Raw genomic sequence first — 24,023 nt, forward strand, 5'->3', positions numbered from 1 at the left:
CATGCTATAATAATTTCCTTCTTAGACAAAACTAAACAAAACACCTTCCTTGATCCTACATCCCTCTTCAGCTACTTTCCCACTTTTCTGTTTTTATAGCAAAATTCCTTGAAAGAGTTGGCTCTACTCACTACCTCCATGTCCTTTTTCTGTTTCTTGTTGAACCTCCTCTAATCAGGCTTTCTTTCCTCCCTCATTTTCATAAAAATCAATAAGGACATCCATGACTCAGTTTTTATCTTGGAGTATTTCTCAGCAGTACTTGACATAGCTGGTCTCCCTCCTTTGGGGGGAACACTTCTTCACTGGCTTCTGAGACCCAACATTCTCTTGGTTTTCCTCCTACCTCCCTCCAGTTTCTTCTCAGGCTCCTTTGCTGGACCCTTCTCCTCCTTTGCACTCTGCCAGGGCTCAGTCCCGACTGTCTTCACTTCTTTAAATATATTTCTTCATTTTTTTTTTAAAGATTTTATTTATTTGAGAGAGAGAGAATAGAGAGACAGAGCACATGAGAGGGGGGAGGGTCAGAGGGAGAAGCAGACTCCCCACTGAGCAGGGATCCCGATGTGGGACTCGATGCTGGGACTTCAGGATCATGACCTGAGCTGAAGGCAGTTGCTTAACCAACTGAGCCACCCAGGCGCCCCTCCCTGGGTCTTTTCATCTAGTCTCAGGTGTGATGGTTAATTTTATGGTGCCCTGTTGTTTGGCCAAACACCAGCATAGATGTTGCTGTGAAGGTATTCTCTGATGTGATTAACATTGAAAACAGTAGACTTTGAATGAGGCAAATTACTCTCTCTTAACGCCAGTGGGCTTCATTCAACCAGTTGAAGGCCTTAAGAGAAAAGACTGCAGTCTCTTGAAGAGGAAGGAATTGATACTGCCTTGAGACTCAGACTGCATCATTAAGACTGCTAGTATTTCCAGCCTGTTGGCCTGTAGGTTTGGGACTTGCCAACCCCCACAATCCCGAGAGCCAGTTTGTTTCTCTCTCTCTTTCTCTCTGCATCCTATTGGTTCTGTTTCTCTGGAGAACCCTGGCTAATATATATGGCATTAAATATCTTTTATATTTGACTCACAGATTCTTATTTCTAGCTCTGACTTCCTCCCTGAACGCCAGATTTGCATACCAGCTGTCTACTCAGCATCTCCTTTTGGATAACAACAGGTCTCTCAAACCGCACTGTGGATTTGTCCCAAACCCCATTTACCCAGCTGCCAAGGCTAAAACTCTATAGAGTCATCATTGAGTCTTCTCCTTCTTTTATGTCCCTCATTTCACCTACCTGCAAAATTTATGAGCTTTACCTTCAAATATCTCTTCTCACCCCCTAATCCAAGCCTTCATCATCTCTAGCTTGGACCACCACAGCAACTTCCTAGCTGGTCTGTGCTCCTCCATTCCAAGTCCCTACCTGCCTTAGTCTGTTCTCCAGACAGCAGAGCAATCCTTTTAAGATACAAAATAGATTATTTCCCTGTCCTCTGTTGTGACACTTTGGCTTCTTATCACATTTAGAATGAAATCCAAAGTCCTATGGCCTTTGGGTTCTGACCCCTGGCTACTCCTCTGGCTTCATTATCTACCACTTTCTTCCTTGTTCACTGAGCCTTAGGCACACTGCTTCCCTTGCAGAGCTTTGGACAAGTCAAGCACGCTCCCAGCTTAGGACTTTGTACTTCCTGTTTCCTCTACTTAGAAAGATTCCCCCCCACCCCCGCCCTAAGTCTTGCTCCCTCCTTTCACTCTGGTCTCTGCTCAAGTGCCATATTCTTAGATCTTTCCTGACTTCTGTACCCTACTTCTTTTTCAGGGTACAAAGAATTCTTTCAAACAGTTTTTTTCAGGGGCACTTGGGTGGCTCAGTCATTAAGTGTCTGCCATCGGCTTGGGTCATGATCCCAGGGTCCTGGCATGGAGCCCCGCATCGGGCTCCCTGCTCAGCGGGAAGCCTGCTTCTCCCTCTCCCACTCCCCCTGCTTGTGTTCCCTCTCTCACTGTCTCTATCAAATAAATAAAAAAATCTTTAAAAACAAACAAACAAACAAAACCAGCCCCCCCCATGAAGGGGAACAATGAAATGGGGTGGTAACTATGGGGGTTGGGCACATGGGATCATGGGAGGCTTTTTTTTTTTTAAATGGGAAAACTACAGTATATATGATGATGGAATGATCAGGCAGAGAACAAGAAACTGATGATACCAGAGAGGGAGACTAATTTCAGGAGTGAAGTTATTGAAGATGGAGAAGGCAGGAAGAAATGAGAATCTGTACACAAGTGGAGAAGTCGGCCTTCATTAAAATGGGTGAAGGTAGAGAATATGGCAGCTTGGTGATTGAGAGGAAAATGGGAGGGAGTTCTAGACAGAACAATCAATCAGGCAATCAATTCTATTTTCTTAAAGTAGAAAGTAGGTCATGAGTTAATGGCAAGGTGTAGGTGTATTAAAGGTTTGAGAAAAGAGGAATAAGTATGAAATATTTACTTTGCACACTAGGAAAACAAATCTGCCAGAGACGCAAACGATTGCTGGGCAGCTTTGGGGACACATTGAAGGTTGCAATCTTGACTTTGAAGTGAAATCACTTTTAATTTCTGTGTTTTCTCCAGCAATGTTTTGCTGTATAAGTAGGGTACAGAATATGTGGACAGCTAGGTTTAACAACAGTGGGCCTTGCCAAGTCAGTACAATTGAGTTTGGACTTTATTTTACAGGTCCTGGAGAGCTACAAGTTTTGAGTAGAGAAGATTTGAGAGTCAGAAAGATTGTTCTAGCTCAGTGTGGTGTGTGTGTGTGTGTGAGAGAAACTTATTGTAGGAGGACTAGTAGTTTAATGTGATAGGACCCTTGCTCAAATACCTGCATAGATCTGCTTATAGTGTGCTTACAGGAGAGCTCAGGAACATCAAGGGTCTTTTCCAGACTTTCCTGAGTAATTTACTATATATAGCAGGTTCTGGGAAGACTAAATAAATCAAACAAGGGTTTGCCTTCCCAAAGCCCATTTGGATTTGCATGATTTATAATTATTCTTAGGTATTTGGAATCCCAGAATAGGGAAGGAGCTATCAACATCGGGTGGGAATCAGGGAAGGCCTCCCAGAGGACATGACATTTCAGATGAGCTTTGAAGGAGTAGGCCTTAGGGAGGGAAGCTTATTTTAGGCAGCCGGAATAACATGAGCTCAGTCAAGAGATGTTAGAGTTACATCTAGAACAGATGCTGCATGATGAGAAATGGTGGGAGATGAAGCCCTTCTTCCACTACCCAGACACTTAAGTATAACTAAGGAGTTCTCTGTATTTTGTGGCAAGGGTAAGGCATCTGGGCCCTTAACTGCAGCAAGAAAGGTTTGAAAGAAATGTGACGGTTTTTAAAAATGGTGATTTTTTTTTTTAACTTAAAAAAACTACATGGAGCTACTCTAGGTATTTGTGCTATAATTTGCTCACTTAAGAACATTGTGAAGTTAAAATGCCTTTTTTGATATGCTGTTAGAAGATATGAACTATGGCAACTCTTGACCTGTCGTATGAGGCTCATAGAAATCAATCCTTATCATTTGCTTTTAGTGCATTATTTCCAGGTAAATGATTTTATAGTCCCTCTCTATCTTGAGACATACCTTTGAAGGAAGCTGTAGTTTCTATATATTTTAGGAATGAGGAGTTTATGACCCTGATTCATGGTTCATTATTGTGTAGATTAAATGAGCTAATGCATATAAAACGGTTAACAGAGCTGGGCCCAGCAGCCAGGAGGAAATGTTGTTTTCTAGCTTGGAGTCCTGGCTTTCTTGCCCTCTCATTATTCATCCTTTGCTCCTTAAATCACATTGCTTCCTGAACACCTGTGCTAGACCTCTGTTCAAAGGATCCCAGAAGAGGTGAGGCACGCACTTAGGCATACAATCAACCTGCACGGAGAGTGACCATTTACGTATGCTGTGTGTGTGTATGTTTGCACAAGTGCACCCGTGTTCAGAAGCTGAGAGGCTATATACCAAGCCTCTAACTTGTGCTTTGGAACGGACCCACAGGAGCAAACTGTGGTTGCCTGCCACTTCAGAGAAGGCATGGCTGCTCTCAGCCTTAAGAAACCAACAATCCTTTCACCCCTGCCTGCTTCAGTGGGCCAGTAACCAAAGCAGTGGGAGAGACATTCATTCACTCATTTATTTATTCAGCAAATATTCGTAGCTACCTACTGATGCAAGGTGCTGAGTAAGAATATGAGTAAGAGCAGGAAGTATGAGAGAGCATGGCTCACTCCAGCAGCTGCAGGTGGTTTGGCATGGCTGGAGTCAAATATACTGTTTTCCCTAAAACAAACACAACAAAGCAAAACCTGAGTGGGTTAAGGAGGAAGGATATAAGGGGAAGTTATGTGCTGGTGAGAATTTGTCACTTTCCAGGATTACCCGGCATGAGTTAGACGTTTCTTTTAAAAGCCTGATAATTTCCTTTAGAGAATTGCCAGACTGACTAATCCATTACCTTAGGGCAATGGGTCCCAAACTTTGCTCTTCACTAGAATCACCCAGGGAATTAAAAAAAAAACAAACAGCCACCACCACCTCAGATGACCAGGTCGCACCCAATACCTATTACCTCAGAATGTCTGGGAGTGGGAACGAGGCGTCAGTATTTTTAAAGGGCCTCTCGTGATTACAATGGGCAGCAAAGTTCCGGAGTCACTGCCTTCGGGCATAGTCCAGTTTTGTTTCGTTAAAACACTCTTCTTGGGTTCTGGTTCCAAACATTCCTCACATTGTTTTTGCTCTTTTCTCGGGTTGGGGGCGCTATGAGCAGGAAGAGGATGTGGTGTCACCCAATTAGGAGGTCCCACTGCGCTAAGTCCGTCGGCGTATCGGCTGGGCTGCACGGGAGTGGATTTCTGCTTTGTCATTCTGACTCTGGCGACCGGCCCGAGCAGGGCGTGGCTTCTGGTGGCCGCGGGGAGCCCGCCACCCTTTCGCCTCGCTCTCCAGCAGTCCGCAGCGCCTCGGAGCGGAAGGCGGGGGCCGCCAGCGAGAAGAGCCTGGTGCCCCGGCGCGCGGGTTCACGCCAGCGGTGGGTTCACGGAAACCGGTCAGAGCTCCGAGCCTCTGGGCTGTGAGGCCGGGGCCGGGGGCAGCCGCCTGCCGGGTGCGCTTTGGATCGCGGAAAGGGGAGATGTTCTGAGGTGTATCTGAGTAGGGGTGAAGCTTTTCTAAGCCGGTGAGCTTCTTGGCCGCGTTATCGTTGCGCGTGGGTCGGTGAAAGCTTAGCCTGGGGTAGGTGAGACCGGCCGGCCCCGGTCGGCTGGTGGCTTCCTTCCGCTAGCTCTCTGTAGAGACAGTGTGCAGAAAGGTGGGGAAAAAAATGAGTGTTTGTATTCCCTACTGCATGAGTATCGGAACGTGGATGATAATGTGACGAGTAGATTGACAGATCCTCGACGGTACTAAGGGAGAATAACGATTTAAAAAGGGCTCTTAATAAATTTTCGCATCATTTAATCCCCGGAAATCCTGAGCTGGCAAATCGTCTGTATCTCCCTCTTTACAGTTCGGGAAACTGAGGCTCAGAATCACGTGACTTGCCCCAGCCTCTGAACCGGGACAGCTTGCGAGGGCACCCAGCGCGTGTCTCGCTGTATCGGGCAGTACTGGGTGGCGGTGAAGAAGGGTAAAGGGCCCCGCCTGGGTTCGAGGCATGGCTCTGCTGTGGGCTTTCTAGCCAGTTGAACTCGGGTGGAATGGACCCGCTGGGACCTCCTTCAAAAGAGCATTTGTGGAGATGAAGTGTCGATACGTGCAAAGCACCGAAGAAATGCTAGCTGCCATTATTGTTAGACATCCGCACTTCTGAGTGTCGGTATGGTTTCAGCCTCATGAATGGACCTGATGATGTTAGAGTAACTGGAGTCTATTTTTAATTCCATCACTGACTCACTCCCTACCTGAGTTCACCCGTTTGTAAAATTGGGCCATTAGCTCCCGGTCTGTCAAGAAGGGTGTTGCTGTATGGCTTCCAGGTTTTGAAATGAAAGCACCCTAAGAGGGCAGAGTGTTCCTAATTTTGCCTGGTGGTTTCAAATTTCAAAGAAACCTGGGAAGCGGGCTTTTGGCATTCTGTATAGATGCAGAGTTCAAAGGCAGATTACATCGGGAGGCGTTTTATAGAAGCGGAGCTGCCTGCCTCCTGTGCGAGGCCGTGGTGCAGTGGGGATTGACCAGGATTCGGAGCGCCTGCTCCGGCGAGACGGCCAGCACTTGAGCGCCGCCGGCCCTCCGGCGTCCGGAGCGGGTCGGAGGCGCCGCGGGCAGCGCGCGCAGGTGTGCAGGGGGCCGGGCGGGAGCGCTGGGGGGCGGTGGCCGGCGGCGGGCGGGCGTCCCCCCGGCCCCGTGGTTGGGGACGCGGAAGCCCCGCCCCTGCCGCGCACTTCCCGCCGCGGCCGGGCCGGCGGGGCTGACCCGCGCCCGTCTCTGCTTTTGTGCCGCAGAGGACGCCAGGGCCCTGGAGAGAGCGCTCTCGCAGCTGACCTCGGAAACCGACGTGCCCGTGGTGTTCGTGAAGCGGCGAAAGATAGGCGGCCATGGTCCAACTCTGAAGGTAGGAGGGGGGCATTAACGTTCTTTATCCGCCTGCTCTGGGAATGAGCTGGTCGAGCCCGCGGTGCTCGCGGCCCTCCCTTCAAGGCCAGGGTGGATGTGAACGGACTTCCACACGGAGCGTGTCCTTAAAAACGACAAAGAAACACACGGGGGCCAGCTCACGTGTCGATGGAAGTTGATGAGTCGGCGGGTAAATTCAGAACTGGGGAGGCTTGATAGGGAATATGTAACTTTTCATCTTTTTAAAACACGTGTTCAGAAAATTTGTTTCCTCCTATTTTGCCTTCCTTTGCCCCTCCTAATCAATCTAGATAACTTAAAGTTACCCAGCAGCAGTGTAAACTGCTGAAAGTGAGTTGTTTGGAGAAGTACTGAGAAAAGGGGATCAGGAAATGCATATCTTCGTCCATCCCTATCATCTTTCTCTTTAATTCTCTGGGAGGGAAACCCAGGAGCCCCAGGCTCTGGGGAGAGCAACCTGCAAGCTTCAGGAGTGAGTTCATTTCCCTTCAGGGATCTCTTTTCTGGCCCAGAGTTAACAGTTGGGTGGAGGGAAAGGAGAGAAAGAGATCTTCTCTTTGGCTGGTGGCAAGCGTGATGGCACTCCTCCCTTAGGACCGTGCACCGTGGGGTCGGGCGGATGGGTCTGGCTATGGTACTGGCAAAATGCTTGGAGGCGGGGTGAGTGTTTAGGAGGATACCCAGCGCAGACCGGGTGTGGTTGGCTACCAGGTCAGAAAGCCTCATAATCTCATCACCTTGATGCATTTGCTTTAATTTTTGCGGATGATCTTTTTTTTGTCCTTACCTGTTTGTATCCATGTAATTTTTAAGAAATGGAACTCATACTGGAACATTGCCTTCTTAGAAGTAAACCTGAGGCCTCTGTTAAATGTAAAAATTACTTAGATATGTGCATATGAGGAAGAAAATTAATTTGCATTTCTATTTGCTACCTTTTCTTCTAAGAAAATCTTATTTACCATTTTTGAAGAATGGGTAATGAAATAGGAAATGCAGATAGGCTTCAAAAACAAATAGCAACTTAGTGGGAAATAAAGGATAAAAAAGCTTTTAGCGTGATTTAAAGTGTGTTGTATTAGTCAGACCTTTAGTTTGCAAGTACGATGAGACAAAGGTCTATTAATATTACTTTCTGTTCTGTTTTCTCTACTTGTGTCATAACTTGGCACTTAACAAGTTTTAGGGGCATTTGACCTTTATATAAATTCTACAAATGGTTCTGGTTTTAGCATCAATGGGAGTAGAAAGAATCACTGTTTTTATAAGCTTTGAATCCACTTTATTGGTATGATCTGATGTTTTCAGTCCATAGATGGTAGTTAATTTCAGACATTTAGTGAGGTGCAGTGCCAAGATTGAAAAGTACACCCCCAAGTCATAATTAAAATAAAAAAAAATATTTAGCACATCTCTTCTAAGTAAGCTTACCACTCTATTTTCTATCATTTATTTTTGCTTTCTAATGAGTAGTAAGAAATGGAAGGAGACACAAGGAAGTAAAGACTACTGATTTGAAATGTTTGTGACTTTCCAGCCAACTGTTGCCCACATTTGGGGCTAAATGATGGGTTTTGAAAATCTTTAGGGAACATTGGGTTAGGGTGGAGGAAGGCATTTATTTAGTGGAGATTTAAGTGTTTATAGGATTAGTGTTATAATCCTAAAGTCCACACCTTAAAAAAAAGGTTAAGATTTTATACTTTAATTGCAACGTAAATAGGGGAGAGGGAGCTCTTCAAAATGCCTGCTTTTCCTTTCTCCTCTTGTTTCTTCCTTTGTCTCCCTTTCCCCTCAGTAAACACAGTAGCTGGAGCATCAGCAAAGCCTACCTTGCTTTAAGGAAGTGTATTTCAAAAAAAGCAGTGTATGGGCCACCTGCACAGAATCCCCTGGAGTGCTTGTTAAAGGTACATGCCTGGGCTTTACCTGAGGTCTTCAGTAAACCCTCTGGAAGGGGCTAGGATTTGCCTTTTAATTTATTTTAAGCACAGTCCCTCAGGTAATTCTTAGGATAAATATCACATTTGAGACTTACTTTTTTTTTTTAATTTTATTTATTTATTTGAGAGAGAGATTGAGAGAGAGATAAAGGTCAGAGGGAGAAGCAGACTCCCCGCTGAGCAGGGAGCCCGATGTGGGACTCGATCCCGGGACTCCAGGATCATGACCTGGGCTGAAGGCAGTCGCTTAACCAACTGAGCCACCCAGGCGCCCACATTTGAGACTCACTTTAATGTATAAGGTAGTTTGGTCAAGATTGGTTGCTAAATAATTAGAATTGGAGGATAAGGGAAGTGAATGGAAAAGTATTTATTGGCATTACTGAGTGCAGGACATAATTAAGACTAGTAGTTTGAGATAATGGTCTTGGGAGATAAGACTAAAGCCAGCAACAGGGGACTTAATTTCTTCAAGGTAATAGTAGGAGAGATGCCAGGCATAAAGCAGTGCCTGATTGTCTCCATAATTCACCTGGATGCCAGTTGTGGGCAGAGCTCAGATGTGATCCTGTTGCTGTGAGGCTCAGGCCCCATGATCCGTGGCTGTGTGGGTAGCCACTACAACAAAGGCAGGTCTCCCCCTTTCAAGCCAGAAACCAGATTCTTAACTGAATGAACATCGGGAAATGAGTGGTAATTTAATAACTCTCCAGCCATCCCCTTCCTTTCTTAATACTCTACCAAAATTGGCAGAAAACTTTATTTCTTTTGATTCTTCCCCCTGACATAATCCTGGGGAGATTAGGGGTGTACCTACTTCGGCCTAGAGAAGGTTGAGGCCCGAGGTGGATGGGAGGACTGCTTTGAAGATGAGGGAAGTGAACAGACTCTGGCTGACCTAAGAAGGTAAGGGGTAATAATGAGATTTAAAAGAGGCCTGGATTGTTAGGACTGCAAATAAATTTCTCTGGGGCTGATTTATGTAGTAAAATTTTTAGTGGTTGTGAATCCGTGTTGAGACTCCATTGTGCTTCCTCCCACTTGAACTAAATGACAACACAAACCTCCTTTCTGCTCTTCATCTATTCTTTCACTGTTCTACTGGTCCTGGCTTCAGATCGCTTCTGGCCTCTCCTGTCTATTCACTTGCTAGGGCCTGACTTACATGCCCGCTGCCTCTGTTAACTTCTGCTGGGGCTGTTCCAGGTCCTCATTTCCTCTTGCCTAAACCGCTTCAGCAGTCTCTCTGACAGGCCTCACACTTTTGATCTCCCTCCCCTTCCAGTCCATCTGGACTGGATGTTGGAGGCATCTTCTGGTTGCTCCTTCCCTGCCCCCAGCTCTGCATGCAGGGTACACAGCACATTCCTTAGCTAGGTATTCTGTTTTCTCCAGGGCCTGGCGCCCACCTGCTTTTCTGGTTATCTCTTGCTCTGCTCCCTTACCTACCGGAAGTGGGACTACCGTTGCAGCTAGAGTCCCTAAAATTTCCCTCCTTTGTTCAGCTCTTTATTCCAGTTTCTGATTTATCTTCCTGCTCAAACTGACTTTTCCGACTGCCTACCTGTGTTAGAGTACAAGGCCAGATTTGCCCATTCTTTCTTATGAATTCTTATCTCTGGAAAAGGAGGAATCCTGCCAAATAAAATTTTTTGGTTTCCTATCAAAAGTGCAGAGTGAGTTTTATTCTTTGTGCCTAGGATACCATGTCTATATTAATTAGAGTTCAGCAAATATTTAAATGAGCATGCCTATTAATGATAGTAACTACCATTTATTGAATGTCTGCTATACATTAGATTCTAAATGCTGTGATACCTAGGTGATTAAATTCTCACAGTAGTCCTGTGCAGAAGGGGGTATTATCTAGTTTTACAGATGAGACAATGGAGGCCTTGGGAATGTAAGGAACATGGCTAGATTACACAGCTAGTTAAATGGCAGAACCAGGAATGGAATTCAGGCCTCTCTGTGAAGTTCATGGTGTTGTATTCATACTTGCTGGCACTTGACTTTGTGTTACAGCTATTGGGAAACATGCCTGATCTCCCCAGTGTGATTGTGTGCTCATGATTCAGGCCTGAGCCCATGCAAATCTTCGTATTTCTAGCATAGCTCTGGCAAATGGAATTCATTCATTAAATGCTTGCCGAGAGGAGCTGCATTCCTTTGTGCCTACTAAATTGTGTGTTCCTTTAGGACAAAAATGATTTATTTTTGTGTCTTGTGTGTATGTGTGTGTGTGTGTTTTAACACCTAGTTCGCATTCAGTATTTGTTGAATGAATGGATGATGGTAGGGCCAGAGGAGACTCACTTCGAGTGAGGTATTTAGCTACAAGCTGTCTGATTTTATAGGGGTGGACTACTCTATCTGAGACCAACCCCTAAAATATTCTGAAGAGATTCTAAGCAGCATATAAACAGTTCCCAATTTTAAAGAGCTGTATGACAGCAGCATTGTCTTATGCAAGTGTGTCCAGGTCATTTGAGAAGGAAGTCACATTACATTTATTTAGCTACTATTTATTGAGTACCTGTGTTCTCAGCTTTGGCTAGGCACTGTCTTTGCTCTCTGTAACACAAATCTGCAGGGCCAGTGTATATATTTAAAGATGTATTTGTCAACAAATGTTTATATATGATTTTTTATAAAGAGTGACAACTACTCGGTGTGGCAGAGAAGACATCCAATAGACTCATTTTACAAAGGAGGAAACTCAGACTCTGAAGAAAATCAATGGAAACTAATACAGCACTGGTTTTGATTTGAGCCCAGGCCTTCAGAGTGAGTTCCTTCAAGGCTGCCAGCTTAAAAACCACATAGCCAGTACCTTCCTCCCCATAGTCTATCAAATGATGCTCCTGGTCTTTGCTGACTTCTGAGATGTGTCCTAAAAGAATTGGTAATTGCTCTTGTAACTTGAAAGGTTCTATTCTTAACTCACACCCTTGTTTATGTTAGTTCTTGAGGCTTGGTAAGTCAGCCGGCACTGGGTTTTCTGGTGTCAGTGAAGTGTAAGATGGATCACAAAGAGGGTGGAGGCTTTATGTGCTCCAAGGGATTTGAATGCTTGAGTCCACATAATTTTGTGGGACTTGGCTGTCATTTTATCTTTTACTTCACTAACAGTAAAGCCATGTTATTTGAATAGAACAGTTATTTGAAGCCTCTTCTGGATACTGTGTTGTTGTTGTTGTTCTTTAAAGAATGTGCTGAAATCCTAGGAACCACTCATGAGAACCTCAGACTCTTCATAGACCCTGCTTCAGATTATCTAGTACAGAGTTTTACCTCTTCAAAGTACTATATACACTTCCATTAGTTGAAACCTTAGTAGGTTTTTAAATTGCATTATATGGCAAATTTCTTTTCACCAGTATTAGTTATAGGGGATATATTTCTGTATTGCTCCTTATGGATTTAACCTTTAAAATATTTTTCTGTCCTAAAACAACATGCAAGAGTGAGGCTACTGGTTTGTATACTTTTTTCTGTTTAGTTTCTAATGTTTATTAATAAACATTTGCTATCTTTGGGTTGAATTAGACTTACTAAGTACTCAGTAATTGAAATTATTATCAGATCTGTCATGTAATTCTCATTCAGTACTTAGAGTAGCTTTATGGTGTGTAAGTAGTAGTATTCCCACATTTCAGATGAGGAAACCGGAGGCTGAGCAGTTAAGCAACCTACCTAAGGGAACCCTAATAACTAATAATAGGTCAAGATTGGAACCCAGGTTTGCCTCCTTCCCCTGTCCATGGTTATTTAAAAAAATACATATCTGCCTTGATCATGGCAAACTTTACCTTAAATGTTAAAACACTAACCGAAGCAGGGCGCCTGGATGACTCAGTCGTTAAGCGTCTGCCTTCGGCTCAAGGTCATGGTCCCAGGGTCCTGGGATCGAGCCCCGCATCGGGCTCCCTGTTCGGCGGGAAGCCTGCTTCTCCCTCTCCGACTCCCTCTGCTTGTGTTCCCTCTCTCGCTGTGTCTCTCTCTGTCAAATAAATAAATAAAATCTTTAAAAACAAAACAAAAAAACACTAACCAAAGCAAAAACATAAACACACAAACATAACCTTAAAGGAAATTAAGATGAAAGAGAAAATATACCTAACATCCTGCTACTCTGACAAATCAAACTAGCACTTTTATCAGTAAGACTCTTCTCAGCTAAGTGTTAAATAGATACCCTGGCAGAATGAGGGGAGAGAAAACCGCTGTGAAAGAAGGAACAGAAAAGTTCAGGGAGGTAGCTAATAGCAGGGTAAGCATATCTGCTAGAGTGTGGGATTCAAACCTGATTGGCCCCTGGCTATGGCTCAGAGGCCTCTTCTGTGCCCATTTGTTATAGATTAATCCTGCAGTAAAAACCCCACGGACCCTCCGTGAGTTCTTTTTTTATTTGGCCATAGAGAGGCCTTTAACCTGTGACATCCATCTCATGTTTGTGTTGAGCACTGGGGGTTGTGGGAGAGAGCCTAAGAGCTGGGAATGAATGAGTCTGAACTTGGAGCAAAGGGACTGGAAAAAAAAAAAAACTGAAGAAAAGAAGAAAGGAAATGTAGGGCCATGCTGAGTTCTTGGCAGCAACTCCTGAAAGAGGAAAAGGGGGAAGAGAAGAGCTGAATTATCTTGGAGGCCAAGCTGTGTGTCATGGTTGCCTGAACTAGCCTTACTGAATGAGGATGGTAGACTTCAGTTGATGTCTTTGAAGTACTAGTGCACTTTTGCTGTTACAATCCAGAGAAGTTTACCAGCATAACTGTTCAGACAGTTGCTGCTATTCTTTTCTTTGATCTCCTGTTGAGTTTGTAGGTTTTCAGAAGGGTTTGATCCCTATCTAGCTGAATTCCTGGACCAGATGAAATTTAGGTCTCCTCCTCCTCCTCCATCTTGCTCCTCCCCCTACCAGCATAACTGAATTAGTTATTGCTGTTCTGTCTTTTTAAGCTGCATTTATGTAATTATTATGAGTAATTGCACTTCAGGGTAGAAAATCACTATTTAGTGATCTCAGAATTCACAAGTGTAGAAATCCATTTTTTAAGTGATTAATGAAAATCATTAGACTCAACATTTTTAGTTTGTAGCAACATTTAAACCTTGTGCTCTAAAGGCAGAGTTAAAAAGGCAGAATATAATGCAAGTATGACTTTCTGAGGATGATCTAAGTTACATGTTACCAAGGTTCTTAGGGACAGGGATCTAGCTAGCATAGAATGAATGAATTCAGCACTGGAAATCAGTACTTAATAATATGCTTGCCTTGATGTGTTCTGTTGCTCCGAGCAAGTTGTGTGGGCTGTTATCTCCTGAGAAATCCCTGTAAATGGTATTAGTAATACTTTACAAGTAGGTTGGGAGAATTTACTTATTTTTCTAAGCCATTTTGAAATTCTTAGATGAAAGGCTCTGTATAGAGCAAATTGGTGTCTGCCTGTTTTCCCTCCTCTGAGACAGGAGAAAATAGGCACCTTAGGGTGGGGAAGGTTGGCTTATTTTTTGGAGTTCTCTTGTAAATTGCTTTTATTGAATTTGAAAAGGATATCAGAAGCTCTCAAGAATATGGTTAACTATAAAAGGAAACATTTTTGGTTTTGGAACTTGGAATTAACTGGGTGTTTTCATCTAAGATTTAAAACGTTTGTAATTGGCCAGACTTGGGGAGGAAAATATGGCCCTTTGGTGATACTGGGGCCCACCTTTGTTTTTCTCTTGCTTTTTCTTTATTTCAGAGAAGAGTTAAGGTTGACTTTCTGAAAAGCAGTCAGCTTTTATTTTCAGTTTGTTGGATCTGTTTTTTTCCCACTAATCTGTGAAATTAATCTTTTGTGTCAAATAACTTGTAGTAGGTACTGGAACAAAGTTTCTCATCTCCATTCATTTATACATTCCAACGTGCATACTCAAATGTATCCTTGTGAAAACAGCTTTGCTTGGAAGATTTAACACGAGATTCTTGCTTTAGAGAAGTTCAGTCTAATATAGCAGGGTAATATATATGCATGAATAACCATAATGCCTAGTGTTTTTGGAGAAAGCATATTTTTTCCCCTGAATTATACCTCTACTTAAGAAAATTATGGTGGGGGGCACCTGGGTGGCTCAGTCATTTGAGCTTCCAACTCTTGATTTTGGCTCAGGTTGTGATCTCAGGGTTGTGGGATGGAGCCCTGCATGGAGTCTACTTGTCCCTCGCCCTCTGCTCCTCTCTTTCTCTCAAATAATCTTAAAAAAAAAAAAAGAAAATTGTGGTGGATGAAGAGTAATATAACTAATTTAGAGAAATTTAATATTAGGTTGTGCTTTTCATGCATTTGCAAGAAACTTTCTGCTAAAGACAAGGAAAAATGAACTAGTCTAGATTAATAGGAAGGAATGTAGGGCTAATTTACTTCCTTGGTGACTTGAAACCCGAGTTGACAGGTAGTACAGTGTGGTGTTCCGTCTGTGGTGTGCTGCTCCCCCCCCCCCCACAAAGGGGCACGTGTTGAAGTGAAAAGCTTTCGATCTTGTGGGTTGAGAGTGCACTTTTTTTTGTTCTCTTTAAAAACAAAATGTATTCCTTATTGTTGTATATACTTTGCTCCTTGTGAAACTGATGAGCTAAGCCCTTTCTCCCAACTGTACGTGAATTTCCAGTGAACTAGTGGGTGAATTTTCCAATGTAGTTAATTGATTTACAGCATTCACTTTCATATCTTTATATCGATTGGGTTTAAAGTCGTCTTTAATCACCTTTCAGGGTTCAAATTTATTTCCACTCAGTTTGTGGCCTTTAGCTTTTGGCAAGCTTCCAGATAAACCGCTCTTTTGCAGAGACTGTACCCACTTTATTCTTCCACCCTTGGGTGGTGGGGAACCGAAGGTCACTTGGGTAATACCCGGCATTCCCCCACCTTTGCCCCTGCACTAGCGAGCAGACACTCGCCTGGCATCTGCCTCTTCCGTTGGTTGGAAGGGGTCTGGCTTTTGAGGGTCCTTGAAGGTAATTAACCTGATACGCATTTGTATAATGAAGAATGTATTCCAAATAGCCACCTAGCAAATGAACCCTGAGAATTCCATCTATTTGTGGTGGACGTTCTGCAACTCGCGATGCTTGGCTTTACGGGCAGTTTACAACGTAGCCAGATTTAGTTTTCAAAAAAAACAGAACCCCAGAGACCCTGCCTTTTAATCATAGTAAGAACGAAGAACATAGGTTGACCTAACAGCAGTATGTGATGGCAAATGTTTTAAAGCGCAGGACCTTTGGCGCGCAACCCCCCCCCCCGCCAATTTTGGCATAAGATTTTCCAGGTATTTCTTAGAAAGCCGGATGACACTGTCAGTAATTGCTAAAATAAATAATAGCAATAAAATAAATAATAGCTATCACTTGAGCAGGTATTATTCCAATATGGAGAGGGGGCCCATTATTGCGCGCATTCTGTGCGCCGCAGGGAGGTGGGTGCGAATGCGCTGGGTCTGGGCTCCGCGGGGCGGGGCCGCCGGGAGGCGGAGCGAGCGGGGGGCGGGGCCGCCGGGCCGTCGCCAGCGCGCATGGGCGGACATCCTCAGCTCCAACGGACCCCTTCAGTTTCCGCTGTTGTCGGAAACGTTCCGAAGGCCGTTAGCTGAGTGTTGGCCGAGTGCGCGGGTCGCCGAAATGTCTGATGAGAAAGGTTCCCTGGGGAGAGGCGTAGAGAAAGGAGAGGAGCCAGTGGGGACCATCGCTGCTAGTACGTACTCTGTGAAGCAGGCGGATGGTGAGGAAGAACCGATGAAAGTGGAAGTGGCGGTGGGGGCAGATGGCTGCTCTGGCGACCTCAGCTGTGGGGAGGCCGACCTAGACCCCCACCTCCTAGGGCTTGCGGATGACAAGGAGAAATGCCGGAAAATCCGCAAGCAGTACCGGCAGCTCATCTATAACGTCCAGCAGAACCGTGATGACATTGTGAACACCGCGAGCGACTCGTTAACCGAGGCTCTCGAAGAAGCCAATGTCCTGTTTGATGGAGTGAGCCGAACAAGAGAAGCAGCTCTCGATGCCCAGTTTCTTGTTTTGGCTTCTGATTTGGGTAAAGAAAAAGCAAAGCAACTAAACTGTGATATGAGCTTTTTTAATCAAGTAGCGTTTTGTGACTTTTTGTTTATATTTGTGGGTCTAAACTGGATGGAAGATGATGAACATGATGAATTGAGTGGCTGTGATGATAATATAGCTCTTTTCTTCTGGGAGACAGTACAGAAGGAAGCAACATCCTGGATATTGCAAGCTGAAACATTCCACTTTATTTTTGGTTCATTCAAATCCAAACCTGCCCCAAAGCCCCGACTTGAACACCACAAAAAAGCTCACAAAACAGAAGAAAATGGGGATATGCCTACAAAACTGAGGAAGTTGGACCTGAGTAATAATCAAGAAGCAACAGAAAAAGAAGTAGAAAGAATCTTGGGATTGTTGCAAACTTACTTTCGAAAGTATCCTGATACTCCCATGTCCTATTTTGAGTTTGTGATTGATCCAAACTCTTTCTCTCGCACTGTGGAGAATATATTTTATGTTTCTTTCATTGTAAGGGATGGTTTTGCGAGAATAAGGCTTGACCAAGACAGGCTGCCGATATTAGAGCCGATTAATATTAACCAAGTGGGTGAGGGAAATGATCCCAGTTCTCATGGCAGGAAACAAGGAGTTATATCTTTGAGTTTACAGGACTGGAAAAATATTGTGGCAACTTTTGAAATTTCAGAGGCTATGATCACAAACTCATACTAGGGATTTTTGTTCTTAGTATAGGATGCATTTTGTGGCTTTTCCAAAGTATCTCAAAATGGAGAGTAAAATCAAGCAGAAGCACATAATTGCATTTCATATAAAGTGAAAAAGTATTTTCAAAAACACCAGAAATTGTTCTGCTGTGCAGTGTATTTTTTTTTTTTTGGTAGTTTATAAGGTGGTCACGATCTTCTGTAATTAAAAATTACTCACTGGCATGTCGCAGGAAGATTTTTTTGAATGCCCTTTGAGACTTTATCAATAAAAATCAGCTCTGAATTTCATAAGAGGCATTTGATAATTTATCAAAAAATCAATTTTGTGATGCTCTGTGATAGTGCATTGCTTTCTTTGTTACAGGGAACCTATATGGGACTCCTGACAAATGGGGCTCCTGACAAGGTTGGGGGAAGATTGGGGGAAAAAAATGGTCAAGAAAGACTTTATCTGTAGGGCAGTGAATAAGCAGTGTTAATACTGTAAAAAAAACTTAGATGTCAGGCTTCATTGCAAGGAGGACTAAATAAGATTAATGAGTGGGTATCCATATTCTAAATAATTTCTCCTGTGATTAGACTTATCTACTGTAGAGATGTTCTACTTTTGTTAGGGGAGGCATCAATTAAGTGCATGCTGAATGGTTGAGTAGGGTTTGGTCAAAGATAGGAAAGGGATTCTGGGCAGGGGAATATGGAGGCCAAATACGTGGAATTGTGAGAAGTTATGGCACCAGAGAATCATGAGATTTTTTTTTTTTTGAAAACTTCCATTTGAATGTTAAACTGGGCAAAAGCTGAATTACCTTATCTGTTAGTATCCTGGAGGTAGAAGATACTTTTGTCAGATTATTTCAAACACAAAACCAGTTATAGTCTTTATCTAGTTGGTTGATTTCTTCTCTAGCCTCTAGTATCCAAACACTTTTGTAATTTCTGCTAGTGCACAGAGTGACCTTGAGAATCAGTAGTTGTTTCATTATGTAACAGCCTTGAATATTCCCAGTTCAATTTTGTGTTTCTTATTCGGGCTTTTAATGCCTGGAAATGATCTCTCTTTATACTGAGATATATAATTAACTTAACCTGAATGTTCTTTACTTAACCATAAAAGCTTTTTTTTTTCTTTTTGTTGCTTGTAGATGTTTTAAGGTTATAAATTACAACCTTATTTTGAGGTTATGCCAAAAATTTGGGTCTTTAAGAAAACAGTTTTGAAGGTGTAGAGCATGCCTAAATAAACTGCTTTTCTTTCTTCTTCTTTTTTAAATAGGCTCCATGCCCTATGTGGGGCTCAAACTCAGGACCCAGAGATCAAGAGTTGCATGCTCTATTGACTGTGCAGCCAGCCAGGTGCCTGTAGGCTGCTTTTCTTGATCCCTATAGGAACTTAATCTTTGGTAGTAGTAGATTTTGGCATTAGGCATGATTTGGCAAATGGATAAGTATCTGTTTTGCATAGAAGTAACAATAAACTTCCTTCCTAAGTCTAGTGTGGTACAGGGAAGGGAAGTCCAAGGACTAAATAAATAACGTCAAGATTGACAGGAGTAATCTTAATGTATGTGGTGGGGAAGTTTCTTCAGTAATAATAGTTGAGGTTTTTAGCCAAAATAGAAATTTCTCATGAAAGTTGTCCAGTTTTCTGAAGTAGCCATTCCTTCCCCATTTTCATGTGAAGGAATGCTAACCCTCCTGGTGTCTACCACCCTTTGATTTATTTAGCAGTCATGGGAGTATCATTTGGTCTTGCTGATCCTCACTTTAGCCTGTCTTTCCTGATCAAGTTCCTGAGTTTTCCAGAGATTTGCCATTAGAGGAAAATAATTTCTTAGTAGCAACAGGATCCTGCCTCCCTTTTTTAGTCATCACCAGATGGCTCTGTTAAGTGCCTGTCTCTTTACTGAGAGTATTGGAGACTTGACTAAAAACATTAATAAAGCATGTACAGGTTTAGGGGGATGGTAGTTTTGGGGGCCTTCCCTGAAGTTGTAGCTTTTTAAAAATTTTTTTAAAGATTTATTTGAGAGAGAACGAGTGGGGAGGAGGGGCAGAGGGGGAGGGAGAAGCAGATTTCCCACTGAGCAGGGAGCCCGATGGTGTGACTCAATCCCAGGACCCTGGGATCATGACCTGAGCCAAAGGCAGACATTTGACTGAACCAGCCAGGCGCCCTAAAGTTATAGCTTTTAACATATAAATCATGACCACTTGTCTGTATTTTTACTAGTTATTGTGACACCTCAGTTGCCTCATCACTTTGAAATTAAAGTGACTGCTTACTTTGAAGAAAAAAGAATTGACCAATAGATAATTACAGAGATAGGTTATGAGCCAACCTGCAGATCTACTGTTTTCCTAGTAATATAATGAGAGTGGCTTAAATTTCACAGGTTCAATAAAATCAACTGAATTTTAGAAGAATATTGCAGAAAAATTTTTAACTAGAACTTTATTGTGTAACAGAACCACTTTTCTGATCAAAGCACCTGGCATCAAATCCTTACTAACATCCTAGAGACTTTGGGCAAGTTATTGAACCTGTCAACCTTTGGGTTTTGACTTGCTAAGTGGGAATAATACCCATCTCTTAGGTTTACAATAAGGATAAAATTAGAAAATCTATGTGACAAGTACAGTTGACTCTTGAACAGTCAGGGGGTTAGGGACACCATTCCTGCTGCACAGTCAAAAATTCAGCATAACTTTTGACTCTCCCCAAACGTAATAGCCTGCTGTTGACCAGAAGCCTTACCATGAACATAAAGAGTCAATTGAAACCTATTTTGTATATGTATTATATACTATATTCTTACCATAAAGGAAGCTAGAGAAAAAATATTAAAATCATAAGGAATGGGGCGCCTGGGTGGCTTGGTTGGTTAAGCGTCTGACTCTTGATTTTGGCTCAGGTCATGATCTCAGGGTTGTGGGATTGAGCCCTTTGTCAGGCATGCGCTCAGCGCTGAGTTGGCTTGAGATTCTCTCCCTCTCCCTATGCCTGTCCCCTGTTCTCTCTTACGAGTGCACTCTCTCAATCAATAAATAAAATTTAAAAATCATAAGAGAAAATACATTTATAGTAGCATATTTATTGAAAAAAAGTTTGTATAAGTGGACTGCGTTTCAAACCCGTGATGTTCCAAGGGTCAACTCTTCTTTGAAATGTGAGTTACTAGGTTTGGTATTGTGAGAAAAGCAAGAGCTTTGTAATCATTTAATCCTGGGTTCGATTCTTGACACATTGGGCAAATTTCTTCGTCTCTAAGGACCTCATTTATGAGATGGCAGTGACATTTGCTGGGAAGACTGTTGTGAGGATCAAATGGGATCATATATATAAAGCATCCAGCACAGCGTCAGGCTCGTGAGCGCGCATGTTAGTGCCTCACTCTCAGGGTCAGAAATTCTGTGCTACCATCTCCTTCAGTGATGACATCTCTGTCATGGTTCATGCACTTTAAGTCAGGATATGATTTCCTCATGCTTTTGCCTTTGTTTGGGGGTCTCCGTTAGCAAGCGATTGGAATTGGCACTTTTTAATTTACTCAACAATTGCTTGAGTACTTGCTGTACCAGACACTGCTCTAGGCACCGGGGAAAAAGTGGTGGGCAGCAAATTGACCATCTCTCGTGTAATTTATATTTCAGAGTGTGTATTGGTGTCCTTTTGTTGCCCTAACAAATTGCCAAACTTTTAGTGGCTTAAAACAACAGAAATGTACTATCTTACAGCTCTAGAGGTTGAAAGTCTCAGATTTGTTTCTCTGGGCTAAAATCAAGGTGTCAGCAGGGCTGGTTTTACTGAGGCTCTGAGGGGAGAATCTGTTTTCTTGCCTGGTTCAGTTTTTGGAGGCCATATTCCTCCATTATCACAGCTGCCAGTGCAACTTCTTAAGTCTGTCTTCCCATTTACTACTGTGGTGAAGTCTCCCTCTGCCTGCTTCGTGTAAGGATATGATAATGTGTTAATGGAGTGGCAAGGAACAAAAGGAGGATGTTCGGGAACTTTAGGGGAGACCTAATGGAAGAAATGGGCATTGTGTTGGAGTCTTAGAGTGTTGATAAAAGAACCCCCCGGGCCCCCAGCCCTAAAGGAATGCTTTGGAAGGGATGTGTTTGTGTACATTGAATAAAAATAATTTAACATCATGGTTTATGTACTGTATCAGGATTTGATGGGAAGAGGGCATTTCAGGTAAGGTATGGTGCAGGGAGGTGCAGGGGAATCTGTTGAACTCTGCAGGAGCTTTCTGACCACACAGGTTCCCTTCTTTAGGAAGGGGAGAGTTAGTAACCTAAAGAGATTTTTTCCTACTGGCCACTGTGCTGATAGGCATTATTTCACTCAAACCCTGCAGGTTGGTGAAGTAAAACGGTAGGTTAACTTCATTTTACAAAATGAGAAAGCTGACTCCTAAGGATTAGGTGATTAGCTCATGTCACCTAGCTTAGAGAGCAGTAGAGCAAGTATTTTATTTGGCCCAGGTCAGTTCAACACCTGAGCTAATGTATAATGGTAAAAACTAGTGCATGTCTGTGTTCAGTAGATAGGAGTCCTGTAGGGGGGAGGGCAACATAAAGATTATTCTAATTTTAAAGAAATCTCGTACACTTGAATTATTTTTGGTATTGTGCCTTTTCAGAGGTGAGTCTGGAGCAGTGTTTCGCTAGGGGTGGGGTGGGGCAGAGGCGTTCCTGAAAGGCAGATGGAAGAAATGGAAGAATATCCAGTGTGTAAGGCTGGCAGACACCTGCAGGTGTGAGGTGTTGTGTAATTACACTTAAGTCCTATAGCAGTGGTTCTCAAAGTGTGGTCTGCATTCCTCTGGGGGCCTCCTGAGGCCCTAAGAGGAAGGCCTTGAAGTCAGAATTATTTCCATAGTACTAAGATGCTTTTTCATTATAATTTTTTCGCAAGTCTACCATAGAATTTTCCAGACAGGTTGTAATAGACTGAAATGCAGAAAAGATAGCAGCGGTCTTCTATTAAGACAGACATTAAAGAGAATTACAAAGATACAATGCCACTCTTCCCACTAATTAAAAGATTATTGTTAATAAGTTATGTTTAACAGTAATACTTAAGGTATTTAATATTTTAATAACAAAATATTTTAATATTAAAATTTCTTTCTTAGTTTTAATTTCTAATTTACTAAAATTGATAAATAAACCTCACATTAACCAAAGCTCTTTGGGGTCCTAAATAATTTAAGGTTTTAAAGGGATCCTGAGGCTAAAAAGTTTAAGAACTCCTGTTCTTTATCAGCTACTATGGTTGGTGGTCACTATTTCTAGTGCTCATAATTGGAGGAGAATAGGGGGCATTTTTCTCCTTCTCGCCTTACCCATCTGTATGCTCCTTCCTGACCCTGCCTGGGGGAGCTGTTTTTTACTATCTATCTTGTATTACAGGTGGGAAACCACTTAACTTGGACCTTATTGACAGCAATTTCAGTTTTAAGTTGGATTAAAATTTTAAAACACCATGTTTAGTTCTGGGGTCAGTGGAATGCTTTAGTTGCCTGTGTCTTACCGATTTTACTTTATAGAGTTAAGTGTTCAGGCTCACTCAGCTTTCTTTGTAAAATGTGTACACTGGTTGATACAATTTGACTTCCAGTTTGAACTGTAAGCATCCGGTGTGATCCAGAATTTCAGTACAGAACAGATTACACATTGGTGGAGGGAGTATGTGGCTTTTCAGCATGACAGTGCATTTTCTTTCTTTTGTAGATAGGTTGGGGGATTGGTTATGAAATGGGTAGTTTCCATTTAGGCAGCCAATGACTGTGTTCTGTCACTGTCTGTGTCAAGTACTTGCAGATAAAATTGAGGCTGAGATTAAAAATGGTCATGTTATTTTTCCAGAAGAACATCTGGTTGCATTTATTAGTTAATCCTTTTAAGCCAGCAAGTCAGCCTGTGCTCTTTGAGAGCAACTAGAGAGTAACGCTTGTTATCTGAAGCTTATATTGATCCTTTATAAGTGAATGGCTATTATTATTACCAAATTGTTCCCCCCCCCGCCCACAGTGCCTTCTGTTGAAGGAGAAGCCTCTGCCATAATGCAAGTTCGTGAATACTGGCTGTGTTTACCAGCCTCTCACATTAGACCTTTCGTACAGACGGTCAGGGTGATGCCGTCTGGTTCCCACTGTTGCTGGTGTCCACGTGTTCTCCCTTCAGTCCCCAAGCCGTCATGTGCACCAGCCACGCTGCCAAGGGCCAGCCACAGTGCCATGCCTCCTCCTTCACCTTCCTCCACTGCACCCCCTTCCACATCCCAGGCATCCTGCTCTACTGACTCTAACTGCCTTCCAACCTCTACAGCTGATGGTAGGCCGGAGGGAAATGTACAGTTGGGGCTGGTAAGTTTGGGGGCTCTTTTTGACTCTTGAGATTAAAATTGGATTGTTACAAAAACTTTTTTAGTGCCTGTTCACAATGTTTCCAACCATTATCTCCCATTAGCACAGATTTTTGTTTTAATAAAAGGTAATATTAAATATATCACCAATATAGTTTTCCAAGCTAACATGAAATGGGTATAAAAGCTAGTGGAATGAAATGGTTTTTAAAATTAAAAGTCTATAATATTCATATTATAAAGCTTGTTATGTGTCAAGTACATGGAAACTAAATCCTAAAAACTTACAGGAGGCCTCGTGCATAGG

The 24,023-nt window shown here is 42.9% G+C and overlaps 2 protein-coding genes across 4 annotated transcripts in view; both read left to right on the forward strand.

The window, feature by feature from the left end:
- The first annotated feature begins 4,869 nt into the window (after positions 1 to 4,869).
- Positions 4,870 to 24,023, forward strand: part of TXNRD1 (thioredoxin reductase 1) — a 61,906-nt gene continuing 42,752 nt past the window's right edge. Inside the window, exons 1-2 of one of the 3 annotated variants that reach the window (XM_028121618.2) lie at positions 4,870 to 5,084; positions 6,499 to 6,608. Coding sequence is in view for 1 of the 3 variants with exons in the window: in XM_028121616.2 (XP_027977417.2) it covers positions 23,340 to 23,717 (378 nt within the window). In the remaining 2 variants the exon portion in view is untranslated. The other 2 variants (XM_028121617.2, XM_028121616.2) reach the window with 2 other exon arrangements.
- On the forward strand, positions 16,145 to 17,634 carry EID3 (EP300 interacting inhibitor of differentiation 3). The gene has a single exon (XM_028121619.2). The coding sequence runs from the start codon at positions 16,235 to 16,237 to the stop codon at positions 17,345 to 17,347; it is 1,113 nt and encodes a 370-aa protein (XP_027977420.1). The 5' UTR covers positions 16,145 to 16,234; the 3' UTR covers positions 17,348 to 17,634.

Source organism: Eumetopias jubatus, unplaced genomic scaffold (assembly GCF_037043125.1).
Source record: "Eumetopias jubatus isolate StellerSeaLion01/CBP00866 unplaced genomic scaffold, mEumJub1_p1.0 scaffold_8, whole genome shotgun sequence".
NCBI lineage: Eukaryota > Metazoa > Chordata > Mammalia > Carnivora > Otariidae > Eumetopias > Eumetopias jubatus.